Here is a 15,605-nt window from a genome sequence, read left to right on the forward strand (position 1 = left end):
TTGTTTTTAAGTCTATATTAATTATTTGGGGGGTTATTATTAAAAAGCCTCACAGAAGAATTGTGTTTTAAGGAAAGATTTTAATAAAGAGAAATAAAGTTGCTTGGTAGACCAGTTTGAGAGGAAATTCCAATTGCAGGAGCTGCATTGAAGAAGGCATGAAGACAAGAACGGGAGAAGGAAATGAAACTTAAGGGACATTAGGGAGAGTAGGTTGGAAGGAAGACAAGCTTCAGGAGGAGAATCAGCAAACACAGCAAATGGCAGGGTGGACTGAGTCAAAAGACATCAACTAGGATTAACTCTCATTATTTCTTATTTTGAAAATCTGATTTTTGTCTAATTGGTTATAAACGTCTTAAATGATTTCCATGTTGTCATATTTGTTTTATCCTAGATTGTCTTGCAAGGACATGGAACAAGAGTGACAGCTAAATCTCAGCCAAGTGGAGAGAAGGCTTTTCGCTGTGAATATGATGGCTGTGGAAAATTGTACACAACAGCTCACCATCTTAAGGTAATTGCAGAATGAGGGTCAGTGGCTTGCAGGCATTCTTTGGTTACACAATTACATGGACAAAGGTAATGGAAACATACAAGAAGTCAGACACAAGAGCATTCTTTTTATCCTAAGTTGAGTACACTGAAATCTCCATCAATAGGATGTTCTAGATGCCCCAGTTTCTCCAAACTGTCATGCTTAGTGTTCTGCGATGAGGCCCTTTTTAGAAAGTTTAACAGGTAATGGACTGTTATCAGTGGGCCAGCCAAATACACGCCACACTTTGGGAAACGCTGCCAGAAAACATGAATTAAACAAATACATCACAGCTGAGAACTGGGAAGACCAGCAGGAAAAAAGGTTGAATGTAAAGGTTGTCAATCTTCGGATTTTCAAAGCAGAATGAATGTAGATGTGTAAGGTTCCTATATTGCAAGTATCACAAAGTATGTCACTTTTTTCATCAAGATAGCCACCATCAGCAGTAGCCTGGAGATGCTACAATTAAATTTTAATTTCTATGTTTATATACAATGGGAAGCTCTGCTCTATCATATGAATTCTCATATTGCTGTATTGTGATCTTTAGTTCTTTAGAGCGATCAAATATTCAAAGTTGAAAAGTTGGAACAGTTCTTGTTTTTCTACTTGCTCCCTGGTTCCCTTTTTCAATCCCGTGCTTAGCTCTGGTACATGGAACGTAGAGAAGTACAGATGCCAACTAGGTTAGTCGCTTGCAGATGGGGGAGGGTGCAACCTTTCCAATGATAGTGCAGTCTAGAATCAGTCTCTCACTCCATGTGGATCTAATCCAGTGGTGGAGTACTGGCTAAATGTCTCATGCAGCAGGGGAAGGATCACTGGGAGGCGTCATAGGGATTGAGGGAAGATTGGAGTGAAGGGTTGCCAACTTTATAATTGCACAAAACCAAACACCCTTGCCCCGAAGCTCTGCCCATACCCCTTCTCCTAGACCACGCCCCCTGCTCACTCCATACTCCTTCCCTCTGTCGCTCCCTCTCCTACACCCTCCCTCACTTTCACTGAGCTGGGGCCTGAGGTTGGGATACGGGAGGGGGTGAGGGCTCCAGCTGGGGGTGCGGGCACTGGGGTGGGGCCAGAAATAAGGAGTTCAGGGTGCAGGAGGGGGCTTAGGGCTGGGGCAGGGCATTGGGGTGCAGGAGGGGGTGCGGCTGGGGATGAGGGGTTTGGGGCTGGGGTGTGGGAGGGGATGTGGTGTACAGGCTCTGGGAGGGAGTTTGGGTGTGAGAGGGGGGCAGGAGGTGGGGGTGCGGTCTCCGGGAGGGAGTTAGGGTGTGGGATTGGGTTCTGACCTGGGGCAGGGGGTTGGGGTACAGGCTCCAGCCAGGCGATGCGGCCAGTCGGAGCTGCAAAGCCAGCGCTCGGGGTGGGGGCGGCCCGCGGAGCTCCTGTGGCTGACCCTGCGCCTAGGAGCCAGACATGCCAGCTGCTTCCGGGAGATGCGTAGAGTCAGGGAATGCAGGGAGTCTGCCTTAGTCCCACTGTGCCGCTGACTGGACTTTTAATGGCCTGGTCAGCAGTGCTGACCGGAGCTGCCAGAGTCCCTTTTCAACCAGGCATTCCAGTTGAAAAGTGGACTGGCAACCCTATCAGGGTGGAGTGTAGCCCTTGAGACACACATGCACACAGCCAGACTACTGTCAATTTTGCCAGTTTAGCTGTTTGGTGACCCTTTCAGTTGTCTCTTCTGCTTCTTTACAAAAATAGGACAAATCACCTGTTTCAATAAAACTGATCAGGGCATCAGGTCAGATCCTGAAAACAGAGACATTACTACTTTTCCAGAACACATTATTATCCTATTTTTAAAAAATCATTATTATTGTTGAAAAAAAGAACACTTCTTAAGCAGTGACTTCCAAGAAGAGAGACTAAACATATAATTTTTGACAATGAAATAGTTTTTATATTCGAGAAAGCGGACAAAATACTGTATTATATCAATGTGGTGGATGTCTTTTTAACAGGTGCATGAAAGGTCGCACACAGGAGATCGACCATATCAGTGTGAACATCCTGGTTGTGGCAAAGCATTTGCAACAGGTAATGTTTTGGGGAGTGTTTTCTCCTGTTTGCTAGGGCCTGTCTGTTTCCTTATAAGACATGTTTTTGGTAATGCAGTTTTTAAACTGCTATGCAGAAAGGCTAGATTTCAGTCCATTTATGAGAAGTGGGCATATTTTCAGCTAACATAGCTTAGTAAAGATGGAATGAGGCTTATGGAAAAGAGTATTTTGAGTGTTATTGAAGCAGAAACATAATGAAACAAAGAGATACAGAAGAAAATGTGTAATCTAGCATCCTATTGTCAGTTTCTACACTATGGACAGAAAAATCTATTAATGTGGAATAAGTTTCATGAATTAAATAAGGTGAAAATAAAAAGGCTCAACTTGCTGGCTGCAGACAAGGATATCTGAGCCTCTGATCCCCAGTTGAAAAAAAAATTTTGATCGGTGTCAAGCTGTGTGCTTGATCTGGTTCTTTTTCACCGTCGCATCAAGCAGTGACATTTCTCATAAAGTAAGTGAATTTAACAGCTCATACAGACTAGTCCATTTATGCATGACATTTCATTTGATCTTGTAAAATGGAGTGATGAGATGAGTAAGTAAAATATGGAGGATAGTAAAACAAGCAGTGGCTGTTTTAAAATGTTCTTTTCTTGGTTTTTGAATATGATTGTAATACACAGAAACAAAGAGATAGGGTTAAAAAAACCCCTGAAACTTGAAAGATTAAGAAGATTGCATGAAGAACTCCTTCCATTGTAATATAAAAAGCCTGGTTTCTTTGTAGGCATACTAATATAAGCAATACTGGGCTGAAAGGCCAACACAAAAACAACTGCACTTCAGTGACTTCACATAAATTTAGTTGCACAGTGTTTGTAAAGCAATTTTAAGATTATAGTACAAGGGTGGCCAAATTTACTGACCCTCTCAGCCACAAATGACAATCTTCAGAAGTTCGAGAGCTGGGGCGCATCTGTCGGAACTCGGGGCTTCAGTCCCGTGAGAAGCACCTGTTGGGGCTCAGGGCTTTAGCCTTGCCAGGAGCGGGGGTTTCTGGCTTTTAGCCCCATGGGAGGTGCCTCTCATTGCTTGGGGCTGAAGTCCCACTCCTGTTGAAGCCCTGAGCCCTGGCAGGTGTGCCCCGTGGGGCTGAAGCCCTGAGTTGGGGCAGAAGCCAGAGGTAATGCGTGGGGTAGGGCATGTGGGATCACATTCCCTCCCCGTCCCACACCTGATTTTTGCCAGGGTTTGCTGACCCCACTCGGTCTTATGGTGTAGCCAGGCCTTCTCCCTGCACGGCAGCTGCTGGAGCTGGCAAATTGGGAGCTGCGACCATGCGGAGAAGCAGCAGCAAACAGCTAGGAACTGCAGGGAGTGCCACTGCTTTTGCTGCTGCTTGTCCCTGTAGCTCCCAGCTGTTTGCAGCTGCCTCTCCATGGGGAGCTAACACCTGGGAGCTGCAGGGAGGGGCTGCTGAGGGTAAGAGGGGGGGATGTGCCTGGGGATGGTGACTCAAGCTGTTGGGGAGGCTGAACCTTTAAATTTTGTCCTCCCACTCTCAGCAGCCACCTGTCATCTCAGGCAGAAGCCCTTCCCCCCACTGCAGGGCAGAAGCCCTGAACTCTCCCTGCCAGTCTGGTAGGCGGAGAATGTGCGGGGTTCTGCGAGCTGCACTTTAACTATGCAAGAGCCGCATGTGGCTTGCAAGACGCAGTTTGGCCACCCCCGCTGCATACCATTGCAACAGACAGAAGGACAAATACATTACCTTTTATTTTCCTATTAATGTCTAAGTGTATTTTTGATCAGTTATTGTACCAGTTGAGCCTGGCAAACCCTGCAGATGTTTAAATGCATCTTCAAGGATTAAATGACCTGGATTTAATAGTAGTAGCTTTTCTGAGTTGGATTCTGAGGCTGTGTTTGTGTTGTAGAAGTAAGAAAGAACACAAGTTAGGGGATTGGCTAACTTGGTAGACGCACTTCATGTTTTCAAATAGTGTTTTTTAATCAAAACTTCAACTGTTACGGAGATATAGCAACAGCACATTGTAAAGTTAAATCAGGAACCACATTCTGAAAATCCATAGCCTTTGTTTAGTAGAAATGTGTGTATCACTGTGGGGCCAGGAAAGATGCATGTTAGTCTGTCTTCAGCAACTTTTTCTGGGTTCTTTGGTGCTGCATTTTTCTAGGGGACTAGAGATAGGATGCTCTCAGTGGAGGATCCTTTGCTCAGAAACTAGCCCTCACCTTCTCACTTCACCAAAACCTCCATTTTGTTGTCCCTTCAGGGCACAGCACAAGGCAGTCCCTTTAGGGCCTAATCCAAAGCCCACTGAAGTGAATGAGCCTCCTCAAGGGGGGGATGTCTTCCCATTGAGTTCAGTGGCCTCTGGATCAGGCCCTTAAATTTCTCAGTATTGTTATTTATCACAGGATTATTGCTCTTGATATTTGCCTTAGAAGGGGAGATTGTCTATGGTTATTGCATAATGTGTTTCTAAAAAAATGAAATAGCACCCGGAGGCTTGACTGATGGGTGCAATTTTATAACTCAGAATAGTTGTTTGTAGAATAAGAAGCCAATAAATAAATGGGAGCCACGTGCCAGCTGTGTGTCTGAATTCAGTGGGAGCAGGATTGGGCTCTGTCTGAAACTATTATGATGAGAATAGCTGCTAAGTGAGAGAAAGCACAGATTGTTCTGGACCTTTTTTTTTCTTTTACAGAAGCTTGAGCAAAGGTTTGACCACTTTGGTACAATCACCAGAATTTGTCCCATTGTAAGGAAAAGGAGAAAAATTAGAAAAAGTACGTTTTTCATAAGTAATGTGAAAGAGGATTTCTAAAATGCAAGCAGTGCTTTGTTGCTCTGGTTATGTGATCAGTGATATGTTTGGAGAGTGAGATGAATAGAAGAACTGATTTTTGTTACTGATTGGTCAGAGGACTTCATAACTGGACTGACGAGCACAGTTCTTGTGACCAGATACATTTGGAGTATTAGATATATTTCTATGGCAGTATTGTAACATCTAAGATTTTGGTTTGTTTTTTTTTTTAAATTGTCTTCAGGTTATGGGTTAAAAAGCCATGTCCGAACCCATACTGGAGAGAAGCCCTATCGGTGTACAGAGGAGAACTGCACCAAGTCATTCAAGACTTCTGGAGACCTGCAGAAACATATCAGAACCCACACAGGTACAAGGAGTCTTTACAATGGTCGCTCTTTCTCTCTGCTTTCTTGGTTCTTTGTTTTAAATTAAAATCTATTTAGTTAGAGACACTATAGAAGGAATTTAACCCTTCGCTTTGAGTGACTTGTAGTTGTGAAATCAGAATAAGTATACTCTGCCTTAGCGCACAACTGCTCTCAAAAGTCCCCTTTGAAGCCTACATGATAAAATAGTATTTTAGTATTGCAAACACCGTTGCAAGTCCTTAGCACAATAGTAATGCTCCTCATCTCAACATACAGTTTTTTTGGGAACTGTGCATAGGCCTTCACACTGCTACTGCAGTTGCACTATCTTTGAACCAGGTGCATCACCATTGAATCCTACACTGACTGAGTCCGTCTGCACCTTTGCAGTGCTACTGTGGATAAAAGTTACTAGAATTGCAGCTGCAACAGAGCAATTACTCCTCCCAGAGCCAACTCTCAGTGCTGCTACTCATCCTCCAGTGACAGTTTTGTCATTTCAGAGCTAGCTGTCAAATACCTTGCCAACCAGCTGTGTGCAGGTCCAAGAACTGTGGTACTCAGCTTGTCTTGGCTCTTTCTGTTTTCCCCACACCCTTAGAGCAGCAGGGAAGGACACAACAAGGTCATGCAGAAAAACAGCAAAAATACTTTTTATTAAAACTTTTCAGTTGTATAAAAAATAAAATCTTTTGGTGTCTTCCATGCAGTGGTGGATCACTTAAAAAATAAAAAGAACAAAAATCCCTTATTAGCAGCAGCATGTAAGCACTTTACACACACCATCCACTTACTATAATAGTCGTTGGATTAAGATTAAACTCGGTAAGTTTATGGAGGAGATGGTATGATGGGATAACATGGTTTTGGTAATTAAATATTCATGGTAAATAGGCCCAATGGCCTGTGATGGGATATTAGATGGGGTAGGATCTGAGTTACCCAGGAAAGAATTTTCTGTAGTATCTGGCTGATGAATCTTGCCCATATGCTCAGGGTTTAGCTGATCGCCATATTTGGGGTCGGGAAGGAATTTTCCTCCAGGGCAGATTGGAAGAGGCCCTGGAGGTTTTTCGCCTTCCTCTGTAGCATGGGGCTTGGGTCACTTGCTGGAGGATTCTCTGCTCCTTGAAGTCTTTAAACCACGATTTGAGGACTTCAATAGCACAGACATAAGTGAGAGGTTTTTTGCAGGAGTGAGTGCGTGAAATTCTGTGGCCTGCATTGTGCAGGAGGTCAGACTACATGATCATAATCGTCCCTTCTGACCTAAATATCTATGAATCCATGACAGTCTGTACATCTATGGAATGTCACCTTCACTCCTGAGATCTGAAAAAGGGACATAAATTTAAAAATACACAACCAGGATAACCACCTAACCCCTACTCAACCTCTAGTGCCATTAAATACCTCATGATAGTGCTCCAGCACCTCCTTGTTCTTCTTCCTCCAACCAAATACCGTTGAAGAGTGATAGAAGAGTGGGCCCCCAGTTTATTAGATGGGATGGAATAATGGGGGGCTTGTTGGACCACATGGAGGACATCCTTCCTTCAGACCCTGGCCTTTACCGCTCACATCTCTGGATTTTAGAGGCTAAAAAAAGAGAGAGGGAAGGAAACCTTTAGTTGTACTTCAGATCCAGAAAAGAGAATCAAAGCACAGGCAAACAACAATTATAAAAACTGTTGAAAGAATAAAATCACTACATCTTTCTGGGCTTCCAGATCCAAAGTCAATCTGCCAGTGGGCCAGGAGATACTTGTGATTCTTCACAATGATATCTGTATGAGGGCATACAAGTGTTCGTCACCTTCTCCTCCCAGCTCCTGTGTAGATCTTTGTTGAGAACTGAACCATATTAATGCAGTCATTACACAGTGCAGACAAATACACATTTAGATACCATAGATTAGGGCTCTCTAAATTTTTCATAGGATGGACCTCATCTTAATAGAAAAATTGTCCTGTGGATTGTCCCTCCTCTCATTCTTGCAATCACATATATTTGACAATTACAGCATTTGCTTACATAGAAAAGTCATATTAGTAAAGAATGTTACGTATTTTAATGCAAGTTAGCAGCTGCAACTAAGGAATTGAGCCAGCACCATGTAACCAGCCAGCTCTTCACAGACCACCAGCAAGTCTTTCACAGTCCATCAATGGTCAAGGGACCATAGTTTGGGAACCTCTGCCATAGATATTGGATGCTGCGCCAGGAATTATGAATAGATGCAACAGTCCACAGGCTCAGCAATAGTTGCAGTGAGTTCTGTTTGTGGATAAACCGAGTGATGCACCCAAAACAGGATGACTAATGTGGATGCACTGAACCAGTGCAAGTTGCACAGTGCAGTTCTCTTCCGTAGACCATGCCAGAGGCCCTCAGCCCTGATTGGCATTACGAACTAAAGCTGATATTGATCAATGCAAGATCTGCTGCTAACAACAAAAAACACATGCCCTCATGAGTGATGAGGCACCTGACATAGTCTGCATCACCAAAACCGGGAAGGATGATTCCACAAGCCTTGTGTTGGTGCACTTCACTCCCCCAGGTTTCTCAATATGTCACAGACCTAGATAGCACAAAAAGGCAGGTAGTACTGCATTCATTTTTTCTGCAAACCTGAAATGCAAGAGAGGTGCCTCAGGTAAGACCACTTCATCTGAATTCATTCATCTCACAGTAGAAACCAGAGCCAAAGATGAGCATAAAATCTAGGTTACTTACAGACCACTAAAGGGTTCACAAGAGAGTTCACTGATACCTTGCCAGAGATGGTGGAGAGATACTCCAGACTTGTCATCCTGGGAGATTTAAACAAGGCCACAGATACAAAAGACCAGAAACTCATCTCCTCACTTCCCTCCCGAAGGTGTTCACAGGTCATCTCTGGTTCCATCGACAAATCCAGTCACATCCTGGACCTGATCTTCAGGCTCTATGTTAGGATACAGAACATCACAACCTAGTCATTATTTTGGACTGATTGTTGTATGATTAGGGCAGTGGTCTCAGACTTTCCATTGCCCACACAACAAGAAAGACCAGTGACCCTGATTCAACCATGAAGACTCATGGACACCAACAAATTCCAGAGCTTTCTAAAGGACAACAGTACCCCACATGCTGAATGAGGAGTTGAGGACCTGGTGAGTCATTGCCATTCCATAGTGGCCTCAGCCACTGCTGTGCTGGCTCCCTGTTGGTCCCCTTCTCCCCATCACCCATACAGATCTTGGTTTTCTGACACTCTGTTTTGGATGAAGAAAGAAGAGGTGGAAACGTGAGTGCCGATAGTGGAAAACAAAGCCTGATTCAGATAGCATGAAAAAAAAAAATTCCTCAAAGCTTATGCTGTGGCTGTGTTACAGGCCAAGACCTCTGTTGAAGCTGCTAAATCCCACCCCAAAGAGCTATCCATTGTGGTAAACCTCTTCATCAGTCCTGAATGCCAACCTGCAACAGAGCCTAGCACCAAATACTGCAAAGAGTGCCACTTTGCTGAAAAGATCATTTTGAGAAGCCGTCTCAAACAGCATGCATCTGCTCCACCTCCGCTCACCAACCAACATCCCACCTGCATTTCCAGAGTTCAGTACATTCAATGAAGAAGTTTTGTATACCCTAAAGGAGACTCGACGCAAGACTTGTGACTCTGACCCATGCCCTTCTTGCTTGTGAAAGAGAGTTGTGAACAACTGGTGCCGCTTCTGACTGAAATAGCCAATGCCTCATTTAGAGAAGGGATCTTCCCTTGCTCCTTCAAACACCCAATAGTTTGACCAACACCTGAAGAAACCTACCCTGGATACTCAAGTGCTAGTCAGTTACCATCCTGCATCAAACCTCCCATAATTAAGCAAGTTCAGAGAAGAGCTAGCAAAAGGCTGACGATGCTCATTTAACTGACCCTAATGTTCTGACCCAGCACAGTCTGTATTCAGGGCAGGGCACAGAACCGAAACTGCTTTATTGGCACGATGGATAATCTCCTCCTTTCAATGGATAGGCATCCATTCTCAATCTGCTGGACTTCTCTGCAGTATTTGACACTGTTGACCATGACATTCTGCTGTCTCGCCTTAGAGGGGTGACATGGGTCCAGGATAAGGCACAAAAATGGCTTGAGTCATCTCTGGAAGGATGTTTCCAGTGAGTAGTGATAGGAAACTGCAGCGCCATCACTAGACCCTCACTTGTGGAGTTTCACAAGGATCAGTTTACTATCTGGTACTTTTTGACATCTACATGCAACTAGTAAGTGAACTGGTTAGATGACATAGACTCAAGTGCCAACAATATGCAGATGATACACATTTCTACCTATCCTTTACCACATACAACCACACTACTTCTACCAAGATGGCCCAGTGGTTGGATGAGATCAGTTCTTGGACGAAGAACAGTTGGCTGAAGCTGAACCTGAGCAAGGCAGAGGGGAGTATTTTGAAAAGCTTATAACCCCGGTGTAGTCTCCATGGGTTGAAGATGCACATCCACAATTGGTCAGGTTAGTCTGTAGTGTAGGAGTACTCTTCGATTCCTCACTGTTGCTGAATTCTGACATAGCAGCATCCACGAGTAATGCTTTCTACCATCTCTGTCTGGCTACGAAACTCCATCCCATCCTGGCCGACTAAGACCTAGCCTCAGTTATTCATGCCTTCCCCTCTCGTCTGGAGTACAGCAATGGTTTTGGTTATATATCTAGGCATGAAGCCTTCAGCACTTAGGAAACTCCAGTTAGTACAGAATGCTATAGCGCATCTCCTCAAAATCACAGGCTACCTGGAACATCTCAAACCTGTCCTTGACTCTCTCTATTGGCTTCACATCGAATCTTGAATCAAGTTCAAGGTCTTCAAAGTATTCCTTGGCCTGGTTCCAGGTTACCCAAAAGATCTTCTAAAGCTCTGGGATGAAGATCATGATGGACAGTTCTCCTCCTCTGGCCCAGTGGAACTCTCAACAGTAAGAGTAAAGCTCTTCTGTGTGTGAGACGGAATTTTCTCCCGGGGTGATCCAAGACACTGGAATGAACTCCCCTAGAAACTAAGGAAGATCACAAATCTAATCAATACACTCCAAGTCCAAGGGACATTTCTTTGACTTTGCCTTCTCTAATATAAACACATAGCACCAGGTATATTTTTATTAAAAATAAATAAAGACACACATTATCTAAACAAGACACTTCACTGCAAGTGCTTCTCCCTCTGTGGAGGGGATGAGAGAACAAACAACGTGACAGATGTGTAGCTATGTGGCTTAACGTACTACTGAAAAGTGTTTAATGAGTGTGGTATAAAAATCTATATAGACAGGAACCCTCCCTATAAATGCTGAGCCTTTTCTTTTCCTTCTCCCTGATGAGACTCGTAGACTTTAATGTCAAGAGGGACCACTGTGATAATCTATTCTGACCTTTGCAAATCACAGACCACAGAACCTCACCCACCCACTGCTATAATACACCCATAACCTCTGTCTGAGTTACTGAAGTCTTACTAAAAACAACGAGGAGTCCTTGTGGCACCTTAGAGACTAACAGATTTATTTGGGCATAAGCTTTCATGGGCATGAACCCACTTCATTGAATGCATGGAATGAAAATACAGGAGCAGGTATAAATACATGAAAGGATAGGGGGTTGCTGTACCAGTCTTACTGCAACTCACGCCCCAAACTACCTCAACCTGTTTCTCCCTCTTCCTCATTGCCAGTTTTCCCCCAGGCCCACTTATTGCTGCCAGAATGGTTTCTCCACTTACACAGGGGCCTTCCCTGACCTTCCTAGCCTGGTTGAAAACTAGTAGTTGAGAGATGGTCATCTGGAAGGGCATATATCCAGGAATTAATAATGGTTTCTGGTACTGGGGAGGAGAGCAGGACTTGCTCTAGAAAACAGTTCTGACCTGCTTTGTTTGTTATTGTAACCCTCTTTAAACTAGACTGAGGTAGACTAGCTAACCCAGCAGACCCTGCTCTCCGCCTTTTGAAATAGCCATCTTCCAGCCACCTGGAAACTGGTCTGTTTTGTAACAGTTAAATTAGAAACACAAAGGGCTGGGTTCACAAACCAGTTGTGTGACATTCCTGCAGGCATTCTTTACACTTACACTAAAAAAAACTGACTTTAAGAAAACACTGGTGCTGGGCAGGTCTGGCTCCAACTCCGTTCTTTTCTACCTGTAATCTGATGTGCGGTGTTCAAGGAAGGATTGTAGAAACCATGGCAACACTACATTGCGACATGCACATTTAAAACACACACATACATCCTTTTGGCAGGAAACTGACAAATTTTTCTAGAACTGCTGTTTTAAAGAATTACTTACAGTTTCCTCTGCCAAACAGCTAACTGCTCTGAAGTTTCCTGGGAGTTAACGTCTGTCTCAGGGCTCCTTTTTTTATTTCTGTCTTACAATAATGATCCCTGCCCCTCCCTTCCTGCCTCCCCCCACCCCAGCCTTTCCTGAGCATGTGGGGAGGCTACCAATATAAATAATTTATTGCATGATTTTAAAAAACAAATCAATGTAGCTGTTATTAAGATAGATGAGTGTAAATTAGAAAATGTGGGGTGTCGAATTTATCATTCATGTGTAATTTTTTGATGCAGTTATACCATGGATGAATTTGAAACTATTTACTATTCTAAGGTGAAAAAACAACGAGGAGTCCTTGTGGCACCTTAGAGACTAACAAATGTATTTGGGCATAAGCTTTCGTGGGCTAAAACCCACTTCACCAGATACATGGAGTGAAAAATACAATAAGGAGTATATATATATTATAGCACATGAAAAGATGGGAGTTGCCTTACCAAGTGGTGGGATGGGTGGGGGGACAGTGCTAACAAGGCCAATTCAATCCCGGTGAAGGTGGCCTATTCTCAACAGTTGACGAGAAGTGGTGAATTAGCACTAACCCCCCACTTGGTAAGGCAACTCCCATCTTTTTACGTGCTGTAATACATATACTGCTTACTGTATTTTTCACTCCATGCATCTGATGAAGTGGGTTTTATCCCATGAAAGCTTATGCCTGAATAAATTTGTTAGTTTCTAAGGTGCCACAAGGGCTCCTCGTTGTTTTTGCTGATACAGACTAACACGGCTACCACTTTGAAACCTATTCTAAGGTGCCATGTTTGAAGTTCTATTACACAAAATAGATTTGTTTAAAAAAAATAATAAAGGCAGCCATGTCTGTAATGAATTTGCTTTGGTATTTTGAAGAAGTAAACTAAAATGTCAGGGATATTTATCTTTAAAAAGATAAAAGATGTTTCTGCCCATGAAGAGTAATTATTTTTATTAAAGAGTTTTAACTATGAAAAAGCTTTAATTTAAAAAAAATCTAAATCACTAAAATCACTAAAACATTTTTGGCACTTTGTCAATTTAAGCTTATAAATGTACAAATTGTATAATACGCTTACATTTGATAATGTGTTGGTTTTTTTTTAAATTGTCTAAATGCATATTTACATGTTAAAGAGCATTGAATGGGTAGGAGTCATTAAAAGCTTGTGAATAAATTATACAAATTGGTAAGCACCTTTAATCTAAATATTTACACAATTTGAGAATTTTGTTGAAAGGCCATATGATTGCCCCAGTTTCAGCTAAATATTTAGTAACAATGATTCAGCTAGTCTCAGCAGAAGATTTGTTAATTCAGTATGTTCCTGATGTTTGTGTTCAAGCCACAGAATGGATTTACATGAAATACTTTTTCCCAATATGATCATGAGCTGTGGAAGAGACTCCATGTGTTTTAAGGGCCAAAGATCCTAATATTTTTGTATTCTAAATCTATCACTTTGATGCTAGTTGTAAAATGGAGAAGGATTATAGGCAGAGCAATTTTAAGAAAATACTAACAAATTTTTAAAAATACCAGTAAGCAGTTGGTAGTATGTCTCTAATTAAAAATACAAAAAATATATATTCCAAATGAAAGACTGAACCCCATTCTCTGCTGTGCAGGTACATGCTAGAGTAATTGAATTCTCCATACCTAAACCGCCCCTGTTCAATAGAACATTATTGACTTCCTGTTCTAAACTGATGTATAGTTAGTGCTATGTGCTGTTACGTAGCTACTGTATTTACCCATTGAGGTGGCTACACATTAGTTATGGATTATCCATGCTTATAGTTTGTATACTTATTTTAAGGACCCAGGTCTGTAGTCCTTATGCGAGAAGTCCCTTTTTACACAAGTAGTCCCAGTGGCTGAGTAAGGTTGGCAGGATTTGGTGCTAAATTTATAAAGCATTTTTGGTTGTTTCAAAATGAAGGATTCCGTAAAAATGTAAGGTTCATTTTCTTGGAACACCCACAATACTTAGATGGCAGGATCAAGCCCTAAAATGTTAAAAACATTTTCTTAGGGGTTTATGTGGATCTATTGGGCACACCAGTGGAGCTCCATAATAACAAAAATAAATTAAAATAGTTAATGTCGTGGTACCATATTGGTTAAAAAATAATATAAAACAGTTCCAAATAAATCTTGTAAAATGGACACAAAACACATCAATATTTAACTGTTGAGGGCATAGCTGCAGTTCTCTGCAATCCTTACAGCAGGATATTATGTTGTCCGTATACTGTTTATCAAAAGAATGTTTGGAAAAATGTGTACAATCAAACCCTAACCTCTTTGTGAGATGTTAACTTTATTAACAAAGGCCCTGATTCTGCAATTTTCATCCACTTGGGTAAGACCCCTGGGCCTTTGTGACTCCTGGTGGTCATTTGGATCCACCCAAGTGGATATGAGTACAGGATCAGGACCAAAGACAGTAAAAATCAAAATAAAACTCTGCTCAAGCCTTCTCCCAGACTTGGCTTCTTCTAGGGGTCAGCCCACATTCTAAATCCTCACTTTTAAATATAGGTGAGGTTACAAATCACCTCCCTCAGTAATTCAGCAGAACCAAATTAACTATTTTCCCAACACCTGCTGACAGGGTGGACTGTTTCAGGCAAAGACTGCCAGCCTCTTACATATTTTAGTATACATTTATTTCTTTCCTTCCTGTAATATTTAGGACACAGTTTTAGTTATTAAATACCAAATAATTATAAAAAAGAACACAATTTTTAAATGCTTTAATTATGATTGACTAAGAGAATGAATTGCTTTGTGCTACAACTCTTCAAAATCAGCTTATGCTGCATGTAAAAGTTTACATATTAGAAGTTAAAATTAATTTTATGAAATAAAGTGAGCACCTTTGATGAATTTATTTCTATAAAATGCTGGTCGTCTTTGTGTCTTTCACAATATTTGCACATCATTGTGTCATCATGCATTTATACAGTCCTTAATAATAGAAAAATTATATTCTTAAAGTATGTATCAGTGTGAATCCTACTCTATGTATTCATGCACCAGGTGTGTGAGAAACCAGGGTTTCTTTGAATAATAGTGTCTGTCGGGGGCCACGCATGCCCTCTGTGCCTCCTCATGCCCTCATATGAGGGCATAAAGGGCAGTGTGGCTGCGATCCTCCCTCAGTTCTTTCTTACCACCCATAGCAAAAAGATGGAACCTGGCAGTGTCTGACCTGCTAATTTTAGCTTTGGCTAAACCTTCTTGAAGATTCTCTAAATATAATATCTAATATCTTCAGAAGTCTTCTGATTACCTTGATTTTTTGACTGCAGTGATAATTTAAGCCTATTATTTACTAACCGCTAGATTCCTTCCTCCCCTCCCAAGTACTCCCTGTACTTAATTCTTAATTTGGCAGTCTCAAAAATTGCAGGCTTTAAGCCGTGTCCATCCTGCAATTGACTAATTTCCTTAAAA

At 42.1% G+C, this 15,605-nt stretch overlaps 1 protein-coding gene across 5 annotated transcripts in view; it reads left to right on the forward strand.

The window, feature by feature from the left end:
- ZNF143 (zinc finger protein 143) overlaps positions 1-15,605 on the forward strand; it is a 71,912-nt gene that overhangs the window by 30,205 nt on the left and 26,102 nt on the right. For all 5 annotated transcript variants that reach the window (XM_073347546.1, XM_073347543.1, XM_073347542.1 and 2 more), the window contains 3 exons: positions 398-517; positions 2,512-2,587; positions 5,638-5,763. In XM_073347546.1, the coding sequence (XP_073203647.1) occupies positions 398-517; positions 2,512-2,587; positions 5,638-5,763 (322 nt within the window). The remainder of the gene's footprint in view (positions 1-397; positions 518-2,511; positions 2,588-5,637; positions 5,764-15,605) is intronic.

Source organism: Lepidochelys kempii, chromosome 6 (genome assembly GCF_965140265.1).
Source record: "Lepidochelys kempii isolate rLepKem1 chromosome 6, rLepKem1.hap2, whole genome shotgun sequence".
Lineage (NCBI taxonomy): Eukaryota > Metazoa > Chordata > Testudines > Cheloniidae > Lepidochelys > Lepidochelys kempii.